The 15,472-nt window shown below is 39.7% G+C and overlaps 1 protein-coding gene across 3 annotated transcripts in view; it reads left to right on the top strand.

Moving 5' to 3' along the window:
- UBR1 (ubiquitin protein ligase E3 component n-recognin 1) overlaps positions 1-13,644 on the top strand; it is an 86,610-nt gene extending 72,966 nt beyond the window's left edge. For all 3 annotated transcript variants that reach the window (XM_044437272.1, XM_044437274.1, XM_044437273.1), the window contains exons 38-47: positions 242-309; positions 1,729-1,879; positions 4,905-4,992; positions 5,691-5,824; positions 5,944-6,052; positions 6,615-6,671; positions 7,999-8,076; positions 8,714-8,884; positions 9,770-9,871; positions 10,285-13,644. In XM_044437272.1, coding sequence (XP_044293207.1) covers positions 242-309; positions 1,729-1,879; positions 4,905-4,992; positions 5,691-5,824; positions 5,944-6,052; positions 6,615-6,671; positions 7,999-8,076; positions 8,714-8,884; positions 9,770-9,871; positions 10,285-10,426 — 1,100 coding nt within the window. In that variant the 3' untranslated portion in view covers positions 10,427-13,644. The remainder of the gene's footprint in view (positions 1-241; positions 310-1,728; positions 1,880-4,904; positions 4,993-5,690; positions 5,825-5,943; positions 6,053-6,614; positions 6,672-7,998; positions 8,077-8,713; positions 8,885-9,769; positions 9,872-10,284) is intronic.
- The last annotated feature ends 1,828 nt before the right edge of the window (positions 13,645-15,472 follow it).

Below are 15,472 nucleotides of genomic sequence, written 5' to 3' on the forward strand. Positions count from 1 at the left end.
ATTATGGGTTTTGGAAAGAAATTTAAAATGTTCATGCAGAACTTCTTTCATGACATTGTTACTTGATTTCAATAAGTGACGGATAAGATTTTTTGGTCCAGAGAGCTTGACAAAGCAAGGGTTGAAAAGAACACAGAGGGGAGGGTATCTTCCTTCATGATGCAACCGCTTCCTTCTCAATTTGTTACCTTATTATCAAAATATGGTCTACCCCTCCCCCAAATGTGTTTTTTTCTTGCAGTTCTTTTGCCTAGTTTAAAAGTGGAAGACACGCCATCCCTTCTAGATGTAGATCTGTTCCATTGTTTGGTAAGTGTTCAGGCTTGTTTATGTAGAGGCTCAAAGTTTTGAAACTATGTGCATGGATTAGTCCCAGTGTTTGTCAGGTCTGGAGTCCTATTTGTAACATCTGTTCTGGATAATTTGTTCTGGGAAGTACTACCTTAGGCTTTTTATGGGCTTGACATGCTTCTTCGTTAAACATGACATTTTCCCCACTAATTTAACTGAAAATGCAGCACCATATCCAAAAGTTTTGCCCTGTTGTATGGAATTAATAAAGCCTATATTTTTCAGTTTGGTTTTCAAGGGGTTTTTATTACTTGTGGAACTACTTTCAAAGTGCTAGGAATCAGCAAGAAAATGTTTATTTAGCAGACAGAAAGACAGAGTGATTTTTACACTGGTTTGGCTTGTTGATCCAATGTTTTGGTGATTTATTTTATTTTTTTGGCCATTTGCTGTTTTCGTTGTTAAATATAACTTGCATGACAATATATGCAATTGAAACATTTGTTAGAATCCAGGTTCGGTCCTGCTGCTTTTACAGCATCTGAGCTGCCTGTGCTATTGGAAGTATTGATTGAGGCTGTACAGCTACATCAGCCTATAATTCATGTGCATAAATAAACTGGAAAATAAATATGCTATACAGGGTCTCAACCATGAATGGAATAATGGTTTAGAGCACCTGATTTTGCCCAATCAAGTGGGCAAAATCAAATTTGTTGGCATCTGTTTCAAAAGACGTAAAATCTTAGGTTACATTTCTTCTAGCAAAAAATAATGTTTTGAGTATATTGGGCACCACAGCATCTCCTTGATAAAGGACTTAATTAAATCAGTCAATTATTGGACATGCAATACTACTAATGCTTCTCTTCTCTGTATGTTTTGACAATGCCAAATGGCAGCTTCCTTTGGGAGGTTGTAATAATTGGAATAAATCTTGTGATGATTTTTAGTATTTAAGGATACAGATATTCTTTTGAATTACTTACCCTTCTCTTGGAATTTAATGCAAGGTCAACATAACTGGCTTTTCTGTACCACTTGGACAGGTAAAAGAATAGTATGACAATGTTGAAAGGATAAGTAGTTTCTTGCATTTACACAATGGATGGAAGGTTTAATGAAACAGTCATTATTGAATGTGTGGACTTTAGATGTATTTGCAAATGAATAAATGTATTGATTTTGGGGCTGCCTTTGAAGTTTATGCATAATTATTTTTAATAATGTATAAGTTTTATTATGTACTGATCTAGGGCTACATATCTATTTGGCTAGTGTGATGGATCTTTTAAATTTCTATCCAAAAACTGTAATGTTTTAATTTCACTCTTTTTCCTTACCTAATGGTACAGTTTGTTTTTATCTTGCACAGTAAACAATAAATTTAAAAAGTGTAATGAATGCAAAGATTAAACACTTTTATTTCATCTGCAGGTTGGTGCTATATTATCATTTCCATCTTTGTATTGGGAAGATCCTGTAGACTTGCAACCTTCATCTATTAGTTCTGCCTGTAATCATCTTTACCTCTTCCATTTGGTCACTATGGCACACATAACACAAATTATTCTCACTACAACAGCAGGTAAAGAAATGTTTTATGTTTCAGGTTTTCTAGATAATATTTGGCAGGAGGTATCTTACAATTTTTTAAAATAGCTGTTGGGAGTGAGCAAGACAGTTGCTCTTGGCTAGCATTTTCAAGGCCTGTTAATTGGAATTAAGAGGAGGATTAAAAACAGGAGGGAGCCTTGGAATGTGTGCCAAATCCAGAAAATTGGAATTTTAAAAAAATCAGCTAACAGCTCCTCCTTTTGGAAGGAGCTCCACACCCTCCTCCAGGTGGACCTCCATCTGTCCTCTGCCCATCATCTCCAGTCTGATGGACAGGCTGATCAGTTGAATGGCTCCCTGGAATAGTATCTCCTCTTTTATGTTAACTGCCAGCAGAATAATTGTGTTTCCTTGTTATCCCTGGCAGAATTTGCCTATAACAACACTCCTAATTCTTCTACCTGCCTTTCTTTGCCAATTTGTTATCATCCCAAGTTCATCCCCGCCATACTGCTCTCCTCAGCTGTTCTGCTGGCAGCAAACTCCTTGCAAGAGTTGTACTCTGTACATACTCTGCTGCAGGAACAATTGGAGTGGGCTAGGTCTGTTTACCAAGGGGTTGCTGACGTATGCTGCCAAAAGAGCATGGACTTGCCTGTGGAAGACTGGATCTGGCTGTCCACTGAGTATTTACCTTTCTCCTCTCCCTCCAGGAAATTGGCAGCACGTTGCACTGGCCCATTTCAAATTACTGCACAAATCAAGCTTGTGGTAGTCAAACTGTCATTGCCCCCTTTGCTGAAAATACACCTATTGTTGCCTCTCATCCCCTCTCCTGGCTAGATACCCCCTTTCCTCCCAGGAGGTGCTCCACCCCTATTCTGGTGGCAGGAGAGGGGCTGAAGTGCAGAACATTCTGGACTTCAACTTTCATGATGGTATGCTGCAGTATTAGGTGGAGTGGAAAGAATATGGTTCAGAAGACAGGTTATAGGAACCCATGCACAATCTTGTGCCCTAGTTTTAATTAGACATTCTTGGTTCCCTTGCAAGCCAGTGGGGAAGCAGCCTTTGCCCTGGAGGAGCCCTCATGGGAATGGGGGTGATGTCAGGAGTGAGAAAGACAGTTGCTCTTGGCCCATATGACAAGGCCTGCTGATTGGAATTAGATGAGGAGGAGAAAGGGGCCTTGGAATGTGCAGCAAATCCAGATGTTAAAATGAGAGAAGCAGAGGCACTTATCTCAAGGCCAGACTCCCCAGGTGTGCAGGCAGCCTCTGAGAATAACTAAGTTGTGCTGTTACCAAGAGGAGCCTGGAACAAGCGAGTTCCACAGAGACAGATGAGGTGGGTATGGCTCTCAACCCTATTACGAAACATCAGCAGAGGAGGGCAGACCAGTTAGTGGATTGGTATGCAAAGAAGAGGCATGCTCATTTCCAAAAGGCCCCTTCCTCATAGGTAGAGTTCCTAAAAGTAAATACTAGGTTGGATTCAACAAACTGTTCTGTGCATGCTCACAGATTTCCTTCTGGGTGTTTGTACTTCTGGAAAATGCTTTGGTCCATAAAGAACGTTTTGCAAGAAAGGTCTGTGGCTTTGAATGTGCAAAGGGAGGAACCCTAGCTCATGACAATAGTGCCATACATTTGTAATGTTACGTTCATGTTTTGACCTTCCAGGATCCTAAGTGGGGTAAAGTACATGTTAGAAAAGGCAAAGCAAGGATCCCCTACCCATGCATAAGTAGGATTACAATGACTCTTTCCTTCTCCCACTATCACAGTCCAGCCATTGGTTGAGCATGGATGTTTCTCTCATGTCCCTTAAAAAATGGTTTCTAGCCCTCTGAGAAGGGTGTGTCAGTGCTCAATCAGCAAAGGATTTGTCTGGTGACATAACACTGAGGACATTGGTGCTATAGCCTGAGAGCTCAGCGGCACCTCCGAAGAGACCACCAGCCTCTTTTTCCCACATCTCAGCTATGAATTCATTGCAAGCACCCTCTGTTGCTCAGGGGACAAATGTTGGTTGAATGTAATCAGGCTCTTCCCATTATTAAAATTAGTAAGCAGGCTACAAAATTTGGGCAGGGAGAAAGGAAGTGGATGATTGGTGAATGAAGTCATGGGCTCTTGCAGGATCATTCAACTGTCCATGTCTGTTCCTCTTTTCCAAGTGGAAGATGTAGAGTGAGGACTGGGAAAGGACCTGTAGTCTCTCCAGGTGAAGGCAGGTGGAGCAAATACATTCATCTTTTGTTTCACAGTGTTTAAAGGAAGGTGTTAGCTCGGAGCTGGCGAACAGAGATAGGGAACTTGTGGGTGGGAAGAGAGTTCTTAGAACATCACTGCTGTGGCTACTTCCTGCTCAAGACATTCCTCCCATCTTCCTCAGTCCCAGGACTTGTGCATTACTTTCTGCTCCAGAACTCTTCCCCTCCTGGAAGAAGCTTTTTGCATGATAGAATTGAAGACATCATACCTAGGTTTCTTATGTAGCCACTCATCCAGGCCCGAGTGAGGAATGGCAGGTCATTCTAATCCAGACAGTTTCTGCAGGAGTCTGATTAAAAGGTAGATAAATGAGGAACTTGAATAGCCCCCCTGTTGTTGTGAGTTAATCATGACTGGCCAACCTGAGGTGGTAAACATAAGGTTTCAACAGGACCAGCCCATGTCTATGTCGTTGCCTTGGGGGTGTTTTAGTCTAGTTAACAGCATCAGAACATCTGCCATGATAATCATCAAGCTGATGGCCACAAAATCTGTCTACCTTTCATTCTGCATATGTGTCTTTTGGGCTTAAGGCTGCATTTTGCCTTGGCCCAGCATCATGGAGTGAGGGAAATTATAATCAATTTCTGTATTCATCCTGGATGTAGAAGTGGCTTGGCCATTATTTTGTGCACAGTGATGACACTATATAAAATTTTAAACAGTGGGAAAGGAGCAGATTATACAAAGATCTGGAAAATCTGTATATGCAAAATTGTAAATGCTACTTTATAAAGTATTTTAACCTTTAAAAAAACTGTTTCAATCACCTTTGCACAGAACATCCCGCTGCTCAGATACAGAGTGATTGTGAGGAGGCACATGCTGCTGACTCTTTTTGTAAAGAGCTTTGCAGATACACACATGGGTAAGTAGTTTCTCTGTAACATGCCTTGATGTGTAAGGTATGTATTGTACTGATGTTTCACAGTTTTCAAGGCAAAGCTGAGGAAAGCTGGAGGCTGATGCTTGCCTCCTTAGCATGCCCATCTACCAAGGAAGGGAAGAGTGGAAAGGAAAGAGGGTCATTTCTCTCTGGGCGGGAGGACAGCTAAAGAAAGCAATGGGGCATCCAGGCAGAATGGGTGTGGTGGCTAGGAAGGGTGGCAGTAAGCCAGTCAAGGAAACCAACAGTTGGGACAGGGGGAGCAAAAGTGGCAGGATGCCAGGGTGCCACAGAGGATGCTTATTTTAACCAGGATGAGTTCGGCTATCAGCTTATGTTTTGACTTCTCCCTCCAATTCATTGTTTTTTTTTAATCACTTGTAAGCAAAGTGCATATTTGTAGTATAAGCAGGGGAGGGGGGGGGGGGGGGATCTGTATTTTACAATGTAAGGGCTTAAAGAGTGTTTCCAGACAAAAATGGTCTCTTGTCAGTTGGGGGGACTAAAAGCTTCTGTCATCCTTCTGACCATTGGTATTTGATAGCTGGGAATTTGTATTACGTTTATATACGTTTTTTACAAGATCATTAGGAGTCCAAATATATAATTATTTATAGTAGTATGTCCAACTTCACTATTCTATGATTCTATGATACCTATGTATTTGAACTGTTTTGCAGTTGCTATAGCCAAAGAGTTCCTGGTTGGTATTTGTGGGATTGTATTAAGAGGGGCATCACACCCTATCTCCGTTGTGCTGCTCTGTTTTTCCATTACTTGGTGGGAGTGCCGCCACCTGAGGAACTTACATTGGGTAAGTCACAGAGTGTACTAACCTTACCATGCCAAACTTGAATCAGAACAAAATCAAAAACTAGTTGGGAAAAATCAGCTGCTACAGAACGGTTACCAAACTGTTTTCTTTCTTCACAGTTTCAGAAGACTATCAGTTCAAGGCACTTTGTGACTACTTGTCTCTGCCCACCAATTTGTTCTTGCTTTTCCAAGAATATTGGGATACTATCGAACCCTTTCTCCAAAGGTATTACCTGTTGTGAAATATCTTCTTTAGGTACTTCCACACCAGATAAGATCGTCTCAAAAGGTAGCTTTCAGAAACGCAAGAAAGTGTTTCTTGGTCCTTTTAGGGAGACTGTTCAGCAACCCCTTTCTTTGCCCTTCAGTTCTGAAGCCATCACAGGTAGTAAATAAAGAAAAAAGGCTCCGACAGGGCAGGAAGCTTATTTCCCCAAGGCCTTCATGGAGATTTGTGCTTTGTTTAGCGGAGAAAGGTTTAAAGGAGTGGAGTCTGTTACCAGCAATCCCTGGAAGCATGAAAGTAGGGCATTCATTTTTAAAAAATAAATTCTACAGACATGTGGAGGAAAAACACTGTCCTACCTACTGTAAAGATTCATTCCTGCTTAGTATTTTCCCTGTTTTCCCACCAATACCTCTCAATGCTTAGCTACCTACTTTATTAATATAGGAAATTATTTTAATTATAAATTTATTTAAAACTTTTATAAATAAGAGTATATATTATAAACATAATATATAAATAAGAGTATATCCATTATTCTGATGGATAACTTTTCTCACAGATGGTGCACAGATCCAACTGTTCTCAGCTTTCTGAAGGGGAAAAGTATCACAATAAGGTTGGTTTCACTTCTTTTGATTCTGAAATGGAAGCTGTCTCACTTGTATTTGAATATTCGGATCCAGTGGATTTTCATCCTTTCAACTTTAGAATGTTGTTTTCAAGTGCTTGATGAAATTTGCCTTGGTGTTATCAAAGGAAAGGCAGAATAACTATTTGATTGAAACATTTTCAACCTCATGCCTAATGGCCAAATCCAGCCGTCTGGGCTCCTAATCTAGCCTTCTAGAGTTCCCTAGGTAGTGATGCACCCTTCCTCTGACCTCTTTTCTCCACAAATGATCTGTTAATTTTCTACAATTCCATCCCCCTGCCCCCCACTACCTGTAATAGTTGGCATGCTTTGGGTAAGGATCATTTATTAGCAGTAAGAACTTTTGGTTACATTATGCTGGTATTTTTTGTAATTTTGGCCCTACTCCTTTTGCTTTGGCCTCATCCATCCCTGAAATGTGTCCCTCAAGAGCTTCTTCCTAATTGAATATGAGCCTTTGGAAAAAAATAGGTTTATCACCCTGCTTTTGACATAGCCTGAACAATGTGCATCTCCTGTCAGACTTTTAGCCTTTTTCTCATTTAGATTTCAGTGCTCTTTGTGTTGCAATATACAGGACAACTCTTTGAGATCACAAGGCAAACGTCTTAAGTCAAAACAGACAGAACATGGAAGATCATGTTTTTATAGGTACATAACAGCACGTGCATGGGTCTCTGAAGTTGGTTGGAGGAGCCAGCTTGGAATGTTTATACCTTGATGGATATATCAAAAACAACACAAATGTTGTGGCATCTCAAAGACTAAAAATAATCATGGCATAAGCTTTCATGACTACAGCCTACTTAGCCAAAAAAAGCTTATGTCATCATAAATGAGTTAGTCTTTAAGATGCCACAAAATGCTTTGGCTGGTGGAGGACAGGTGGAGAATTAAAACTCCCCTTTCTACTGCCAGTATTCTGATCAACTTCAACCCCCACCCCCCACCCCAATGCTGCTGGTATGTGGATAGAAAAAAATTGGAAGATCACATCACAGATCTCTTACATTCTGTGTGTCCCTAGATTGAGATAATTATCTAAAAAGAGAAGTAGGAAGGTTAGCTTCTAGGTTGTGCAGTGTTTTGGCTGATGACTTTTTAATTCCCCATAGTATGTGTGATGCTTATGTAGAACTCTCACTTGCAAGCTGTCATTGCCCTGTGCAAGCCAAACTTTTGAGAAACTGTAGAAGGTTCAGCATTAAGCAGAAAATGACTTCTTTAAGTGTTGCTTTGGTCTATAATTGTGTCCTAGAATACAATAATACTTTTTGTGTTAACCACCTAGCTACCCAAGGAAAAAAAATAAATTGGTAGAACTTCCAGAAGACTACAGCTGCCTTTTGAATCAAGCTTCTCAGTTTAGGTGAGAACCATAAATTCTGTTTTATTCATTTCATTCCATAGCACCTGATAGCTAAAGTACCCTGGGTAGTTTACAAAGATTAAAAGCCTAAACATACAATATGACAGCATAATATAAAACATTATCAAATAATAGTAGCATTCTCTACAACAATATAATAAAATCCTTTATTGATAGCGTGATAGAAAATATACAACAATGCAAAATCCATTTTTAACCATCAGTTAAAACATCTAGCATCTTGAATTGGACTCAGAAATGTACTGGCAGCTCATGCAAGTGGGCTAGAACTGATATTGTGTGTTCGAATCTTCTGTTCCCTGCTATCAACTGCACTTTCTTACCAGCTTTCAAAAAAGCACTGCATAGACCACATTGTGGTCTAACTGTGTAAACTGTGTCTGTAGACTAGTGAAGCCAGGTTATCTCTGGCCATACAGGAGCATAGCTGGGCCACCATATGAAGCTGGTAGAAGGTAATTCATGCCACTGAAGCTGTCTGATTTTTAAAGAAGCCCTGATGAAATGAAAATTACTTATGAATCAGGCTTTTGCCTGATGGTGTGTTCGTACAGTCTCTTTCTAAAATGCTACACTGGCTCCGAAGTTCTCTCTGTAGTCAACTTTACCATTTCAGATGCCCTCGATCTTCTGATGATGAAACCAAGCACCCTGTATTGTGTTTGTTCTGTGGGGCTATGTTGTGTTCCCAAAACACCTGCTGTCAGGAGCTCATGAATGGGGAGGAGGTGGGAGCCTGCGCTTCACATGCCATCCATTGTGGTGCTGGAGTGTGCATCTTTCTCAAGTAGGTAACTGGCTAGAAATAAAACGAATGGTAGGGATGGGGTGGGGATGTGACAGATTTCTCTTCCAATTTATTTCTAGAAATTGGATACAGAGGGATACACATTAATTTTGGAATATCCATTTCCTGTGATGTAACTTAAAATGGTTTGGAATTAGATTACCCTAATCTAAATAATAACATAATTAATTGTGGTTTGGACTGCTGTTTTGAGAAAAGCCTTGGCCTCTTAATTTAGGTCCTCCCCCTGCAATTTTGCATTAAGCTGATTATTAAAGGCGAAAGGTTTTTTTTAATGCTAGTTTGTTAACTCCAGTCTGGTGTCAGTAGCACAATATTCTGATGTTCACAGAAATTAATTGGAATAGTTGTGGAATAGCTAGTCAGTTCCCCCGTCTCTCCTCATGAGTCCACATCCAGAGGATGTTGGAAATCAGCACCAGCACTGTGGTAGAGCCAGACAGAAGCCCACAGAAGTGGGTGGGTATAAGGTAATTATCCCACCCTTTCTTACACTTCCAAGCCTCTGCCAGGGGATAGGAAGCTCTGAGTAGGAGAGGATGGTTCCTTGAGGTGCTGAGGGAAAGGGGGTCCTGAAAATTGGGCAGAGGCATGTCCTGTGAGGAAGAGCTCTTCTTACAAAATGTGCCTTTAACTCTCTTTGGGAATCCCCTCTTTCCTTTCTGGGACCCATGCCACAGCCTACCCTATTCAGCAGGGTTCCTTGATGTCTGGGAGAGGCTTTTCAGGGGGCTCCTGGGAAAAAGTACCCACCCCCTGCTATAGACTTTTCTCTTACATATGTCTTTATGTATCCTTATATATGGTTTGTATGGTGAAGTTACCTGCATATCACTTCTTTGACTTAAATGTTTTCTCCTTCAGAATTAGGGACTGCAAAGTTGTCCTGATTGGGGGCAAAATCAGAGGCGCTTTTTATCCTGCACCATATTTAGATGAATATGGGGAAACAGATCCAGATCTTGTGTAAGTGGATGCTTTTCTCTTTATCTTCTAAGAAACCCTCATCTCAGTGTTATCTAGGATTTCTTATAATATATCTATATTACAATTAGTTGATGTCCCAGAGATCTGGCACATGCTCATCTTGCAGTTTTTAAATAACTGTTTGAATTCCTTTTGGCTGTTCTTATCCTTTATAGCAAAAATATGCATTTCTCATAATAGTGGCAGTAACTTGTTATTTGATTGTCATACAAGAGAGGATTTTGTTGCTAGCAAAAGTTCTATGTTGAAACTAGTCACTGGCCCCCAATGTGAGTTAACTGATAGCTCTTAATAGCTAGTGTTTTCAAGACATACCTGCTTGAATAAAAATCAAAATAAAACACAGCTGAAAAGTGCTTATCCATTTTCTTAAACCTTGTTTCTCTTTGAAGAAGAGGCAACCCGCTACATTTATGTCATGAACGATACTGGAAACTCCACTTGTTATGGCAGCAACACTGCATCATAGAAGAGATTGCTCGGAGCCAGGAAACTAACCAGATCTTCTTTGGATTCAACTGGCACCTACTCTGAGTATTGGACTCTACTAGACTGAATTGCCATATCTTAAAAAGTACTTAAGTACTGAAAGACATACTGAAATGCTTACAGTAAGGAGAAATGACTAGCCCAGGTTCAGGTATTAAAACCTTTATTGGTTCACACATCAAAAACATACATGCTCAGACAGACACACGCATACAGTGAGTGCTGATTAATAAGAACCAGAAATTGCTGGATTAGGAATGGGATGTCACACGTTTTGGTGAGTTGACTTTGATCAACCAAGTCAGCTTTGTACAACTAATTTAGACATTGTGAACTACCTTCTGTTATCCTTAGATCCAATCTTAATCCAAATAAAAGGATATATAATATTTTCTATCATGTATATTGGCAGAAATTCAGAATGCACCCATGACCTTTTAAATGGCTTCAGGGCTTCTGGATGTGGTGGTGGTGGTGATGATGTACTTAGACCTATTTAATTCCTCCGTATTCTACTTTTGTTTCCTCCTCCAGCTTAGCAGTTCTCACAGTAGCCATAGTGTGTACCTGGCATGGTAGGTGACCATCTTAGGCGGTGCAATGTTGCCAGGCATCTAGTTATCCACAGCAACAGTCAAAGGGTGAAGAAGTGCAAGTAAGAATACCCTGTGAAGGTTTTTGAAATTTACTTGAGAATACTTTGAGAAGAAAAATGTGAGTAGTAATCTGCTGCTTAAATCAACAATGGAACCCCCCCACCCCGCTAATATTTTAAGTCTCTTTAATCAGTACACCCCGGGGGCTCACAACCCACTGCCAAGGTGTGGCTGTGGTAGCCAGACGTTGTTCAAGCTGTGGTACCTTGCTTACCATGGATCAGCATAGACTGTAGACTGCAGTAAAGCTGCTTAAGTGCACATCTGCTTTCCAGCATCTAGAGGCTAATAGAAGTTAGAGCAATTAAATAAAGATGGAAGCTAGTTCAAGGTATGTACAAAGGCCCTTTAGTTGAGTCTTAAGTTTTGATTCTGTGGAGAGTTCGGTGACTGCATGTTGTCTGGTGTCATCATGCTAACTGCACAAACAAGTTGTTTTCTATAGCTAGTAATGTATTTAGGTTGGAATTGCAATGTTTGAGTCACTCCTTGTGTATGGGTTAGAGCTGTGATTATGTCCAAGGGAGCTTGTAATGAAATAAGAAAAAGTAACCTATGCCTTCTGTAACTATCACCTCCCAAGGAATTAGCTTTTTTCAGTCGTAAAACTCTGACACACTTTATTTGTGTGTTCTGGCCTTCCTCTTCCTTTTTGAATGACCCTTTGCATAGGTTTCAGATTTTAAGAGATATGAAAGAGAAGGATATGAAATGCTGTATGGATTTTTGTGAGAGGAAATAAATGTTTTCTATTTCTTAAAAAACAAACTAAACAATTTCCGATTGGCAATATAAAATGGCAGGTGGTGAAACTGGAAGATAGGACTTGCCAATTAATATACATGTGTGCACTAAAGAGATATTATCTCTGTTATAGGCTAAGTAGGGTGAATTAGAATGTTGATTATGTTTGGTATTTAGATGATCCCTTTAAAAACTTTGCTTACTTATCCCTTTAAGTTTTCTGTGCAGTGCAAACGATCTTCTGTGCCTGTCTGTCTTTAGTTTAGTGCCACAAAGATTTTGTTGTTTCCCTGGGTTTTTAAAAAATATGGTGAGTCCCTCTGCAGATTAGCATCATTATGGCGAGTTCCAATCAGAAACTAAAGCAAGTTACAAAAACAGTTGTTACGAAGGCATATGTACTGAGGTTAGTGGAGAGTGTTCCAGTAGCACTGCATGCTAAGCAGAGATTAATCAAAGTTCTTCCTTCATTATAGGTGTCTTTCCGATCTTTACTTAATGCAACACCTTTTGATTAGATAACCATTTATTCATAAGTTGCTTAGGATTTTACAGAGGAATTTTACTTTGATATGTCCTACTGCAGTAGTTTTATCATATCCTCAGAAGTGCTTCTTTGTTAGTGCAGGAGGACCTCGCACTGTTTTTGGCATCCTGCCCTATTTTTCTTATGTAGATCATCCTTCCCCAACCCTGTGCCTTCCAGTCACGTTTGGACAGCAACACCCAGAATTCCTAGTCAATAGTCCTGCTGGATGGGAATTCTGGAAGTTGTGGTCCAAATGCCTCTGAAGGCCACCAGGTTGGGGAAGGTTGATGTAAATGATTCCAAAATATCAAATTCTTCTGTTCTCCCAGAAATAAAATAGTGATCTAAAAATGTCCTGAATATGACATCTTGCTGTGGTTACTTGGAAAGAGAGGCTGGGAAGCAAGATATCTAATGAAGAGGAACAAGATGAGTGCAACATTCACTGTGGTTTCTCAAACAAGCAAGCAGTGAATTTAATCTTGAAAACAGTGGGCATCATCCAGCCAGCACTTGAGAGTTCCACTGATTTCAGTTAGAGTTAAGCCATTGTTTATGATCTTAAATCAAATACTTTTGGACTTGAAAATATTTTAATGCTGGCTGAATTGTAAAATTAATTTGCATTTCAGTCATATATGAATGCTGCTATCACTGACTTCAACAGTGTACAATTGCAATAGTTAGGACAAAGTATATGTGGTCCTTTAGAGGAAGCAGACATTTCACTGATCAATCATTTGGAGAGATGGGGATACTAGTGGAACTGAATTGAGCCCCCTCCTTACAGCCAGTGGGTGGGATTCTAGCTTCATTTCAAAGGCTATGTGCATGCAGGACAGTAGTCTGCTCAGGGCAAGGAATTAGGCACACAACAGATCTTTGCACGCAGTTCCCTATCCAGCTTAAAGGTATGTATGCAGAAACCCAGCTGGATTTCAGTGCTTGTACTCACTGCTCAGTTTCTTGCTAAAACTCTCCTGAATTGAGCTGGGGCAGGGGGAGTAAAACAGTGGCTTCTGTTCTTACGTGTTTGGACTTTTCTAGCAGATGAGTTCAACATTCATGCACAGGTTAAGGGCGAATGGTCATTTGTAATTCCTTCAATGACTATGCAGTTTGGTTCACTGTGAGTATAGTCTGTATTTAGTGAACACACAATACTAAATGCCACTGATTTGATTTATAAGGACTATAAATGGAATTTTATTTACATACATGCATATATTGGTATCCTTTAATTGCAAAAATGTAAATTTGAGCATTGTATAACGTTCTTGTCCTTTTAAATATCTTTATGTATATTTAAAAAGGAAATAAAGTAACTTCTCATACATTGTAGGTTTTCATTTCTAACGAATTTCATATGCCTAGACTAATATATTGGATAACATCAAGTAAGAAAAGCATTCTAGCAAATTACTAGCCAATATAGGAAATAATTTGATTATTAACTTTTCTCATGTACTGAAGTGCTGAATCCTTGAACCTTCCCCCTTTATTTCAGTGTCAATGTACTATTTTCTCAGTGCAATATTTAATAGTAGTTCAGTGTGACTTACTGGATTTCATATTGGACTATTTTCAACCACATCACCAAAAACATGTATATAGCATGTTAATGCTTGTGAAATCAAGCAGCCTATTTTCCTTATCAAAGTAATTATTATCTAGTCAGCAGACTAGTGTTTTCCCGTTTGTACAGTAGGCTTAGAATTAAAGGTTTTAAAACCTAAATGCTACAATTGTTTGTACTAAGTGTTATAAACTGGCCACAGCTGCACGAAACAGTAAGCCAGGATTCTGGAGAAACCTGATTTGTCATGAACAAGAGTTCTTATCCACTGGGTTCTTCTGGTTAGTGTGCTCAGGTAAACTAACCAAAACCTGAAGGTTACTGTGTTAGCAAAACTTGAGATCCTAACTTGTCTATTTTACGAGCTAGGGTTCATAAGCAAGAGTGAATCTTGGTTTATGTTCCTGGCCTATAAAGGGAGCAATATTCTAGGATTCTGGGTTCATGGAAAATGATGGCATCTTTGCCTCTCATAAAATCCTATGAATGAGGCAGGATGATGGCACAATAAAGTCTTGTCTGGAAGCTTTCATTCTGAAGTGTGGGAACTGCATAAGTCCCAGGCCATGACATATACCATTGTGATGGTGCCTTTCTTAATGCCAAAATATATTGTGCCGACATAAATTTTGCCATCTGCAGCACAGGAGTGATGCACAAAGTTATTAACAACACAGGAAGAGTCACAGATGTTCCCAGTAAAAATTCTGCCTGTAACATTGATACTTACAAGGTACACTGTGTCGGTGCAAACATGTAATAACTGCCTGTTGCAGCCATCAGTTGGAGATGAATTGATGGCACAACACAATAGGCTATAATCACTAGCCCAGATTTCTGATATCTGAAGCAGATGTTTTTAGAATCTGTAAAATTGGCCTAAGGATGAGTCTATGCATGCATGTCCTTTGTCAATGACTGAATAAGAGGTCAAGAAATTGCCTTCAGCCAGGACCCACCATAAAGAGACATCTTATCACAGACTGACATTTTTATTATAACATTTCATTACTACATAAAAGTAATATACAACATAGTAATATATGATATAGTCAGTATGGATGCTAACCAACATTCTTTCAGTGGAAGCAGTTCACATGCTCAGCTGCAAGTCATCAAGTGAGGACACTGAAGAAGGTATATGCACTTGTGAATCAGACCTATGTGAAGGCCTATGTTGAGGGGCCATGAGCGGTAGAATGTTGCAATGAACCTGCCATATTCAGAAAGGCATAAAATATTTTTCAGTTATCCAAAAATTGCAAGGTTCATGGTCTATTTGAAAAGAATGGACAGGTTTTCATGTTCTCCAAACTAAAAAGTATTGCTCTTGCTCATTCTGATAGTTTTATGCATTGATGAAAAAGGGGATCAGAAGTCTCCAGTGAATCATACTTTATTTCTGTATCTGAGCAGATAACAGCAGCTGACAGACTCTTCAAGTTAATGCCATCTGTGTCTCCTTGAATTAATGAGAATTAGAACAAGGGCCATGCAGCTGTCTTGAGTTGGGTTTTCTTGGAATAGATTTTAACTCCGCAAAATAGTTGTTCTGAGCTGAAGCATCTTTGTGGTAGGCAAGAAAG

Source organism: Varanus komodoensis, unplaced genomic scaffold (genome assembly GCF_004798865.1).
Source record: "Varanus komodoensis strain SLA01 unplaced genomic scaffold, ASM479886v1 scaffold3, whole genome shotgun sequence".
Taxonomy (NCBI): Eukaryota; Metazoa; Chordata; class Lepidosauria; order Squamata; family Varanidae; genus Varanus; species Varanus komodoensis.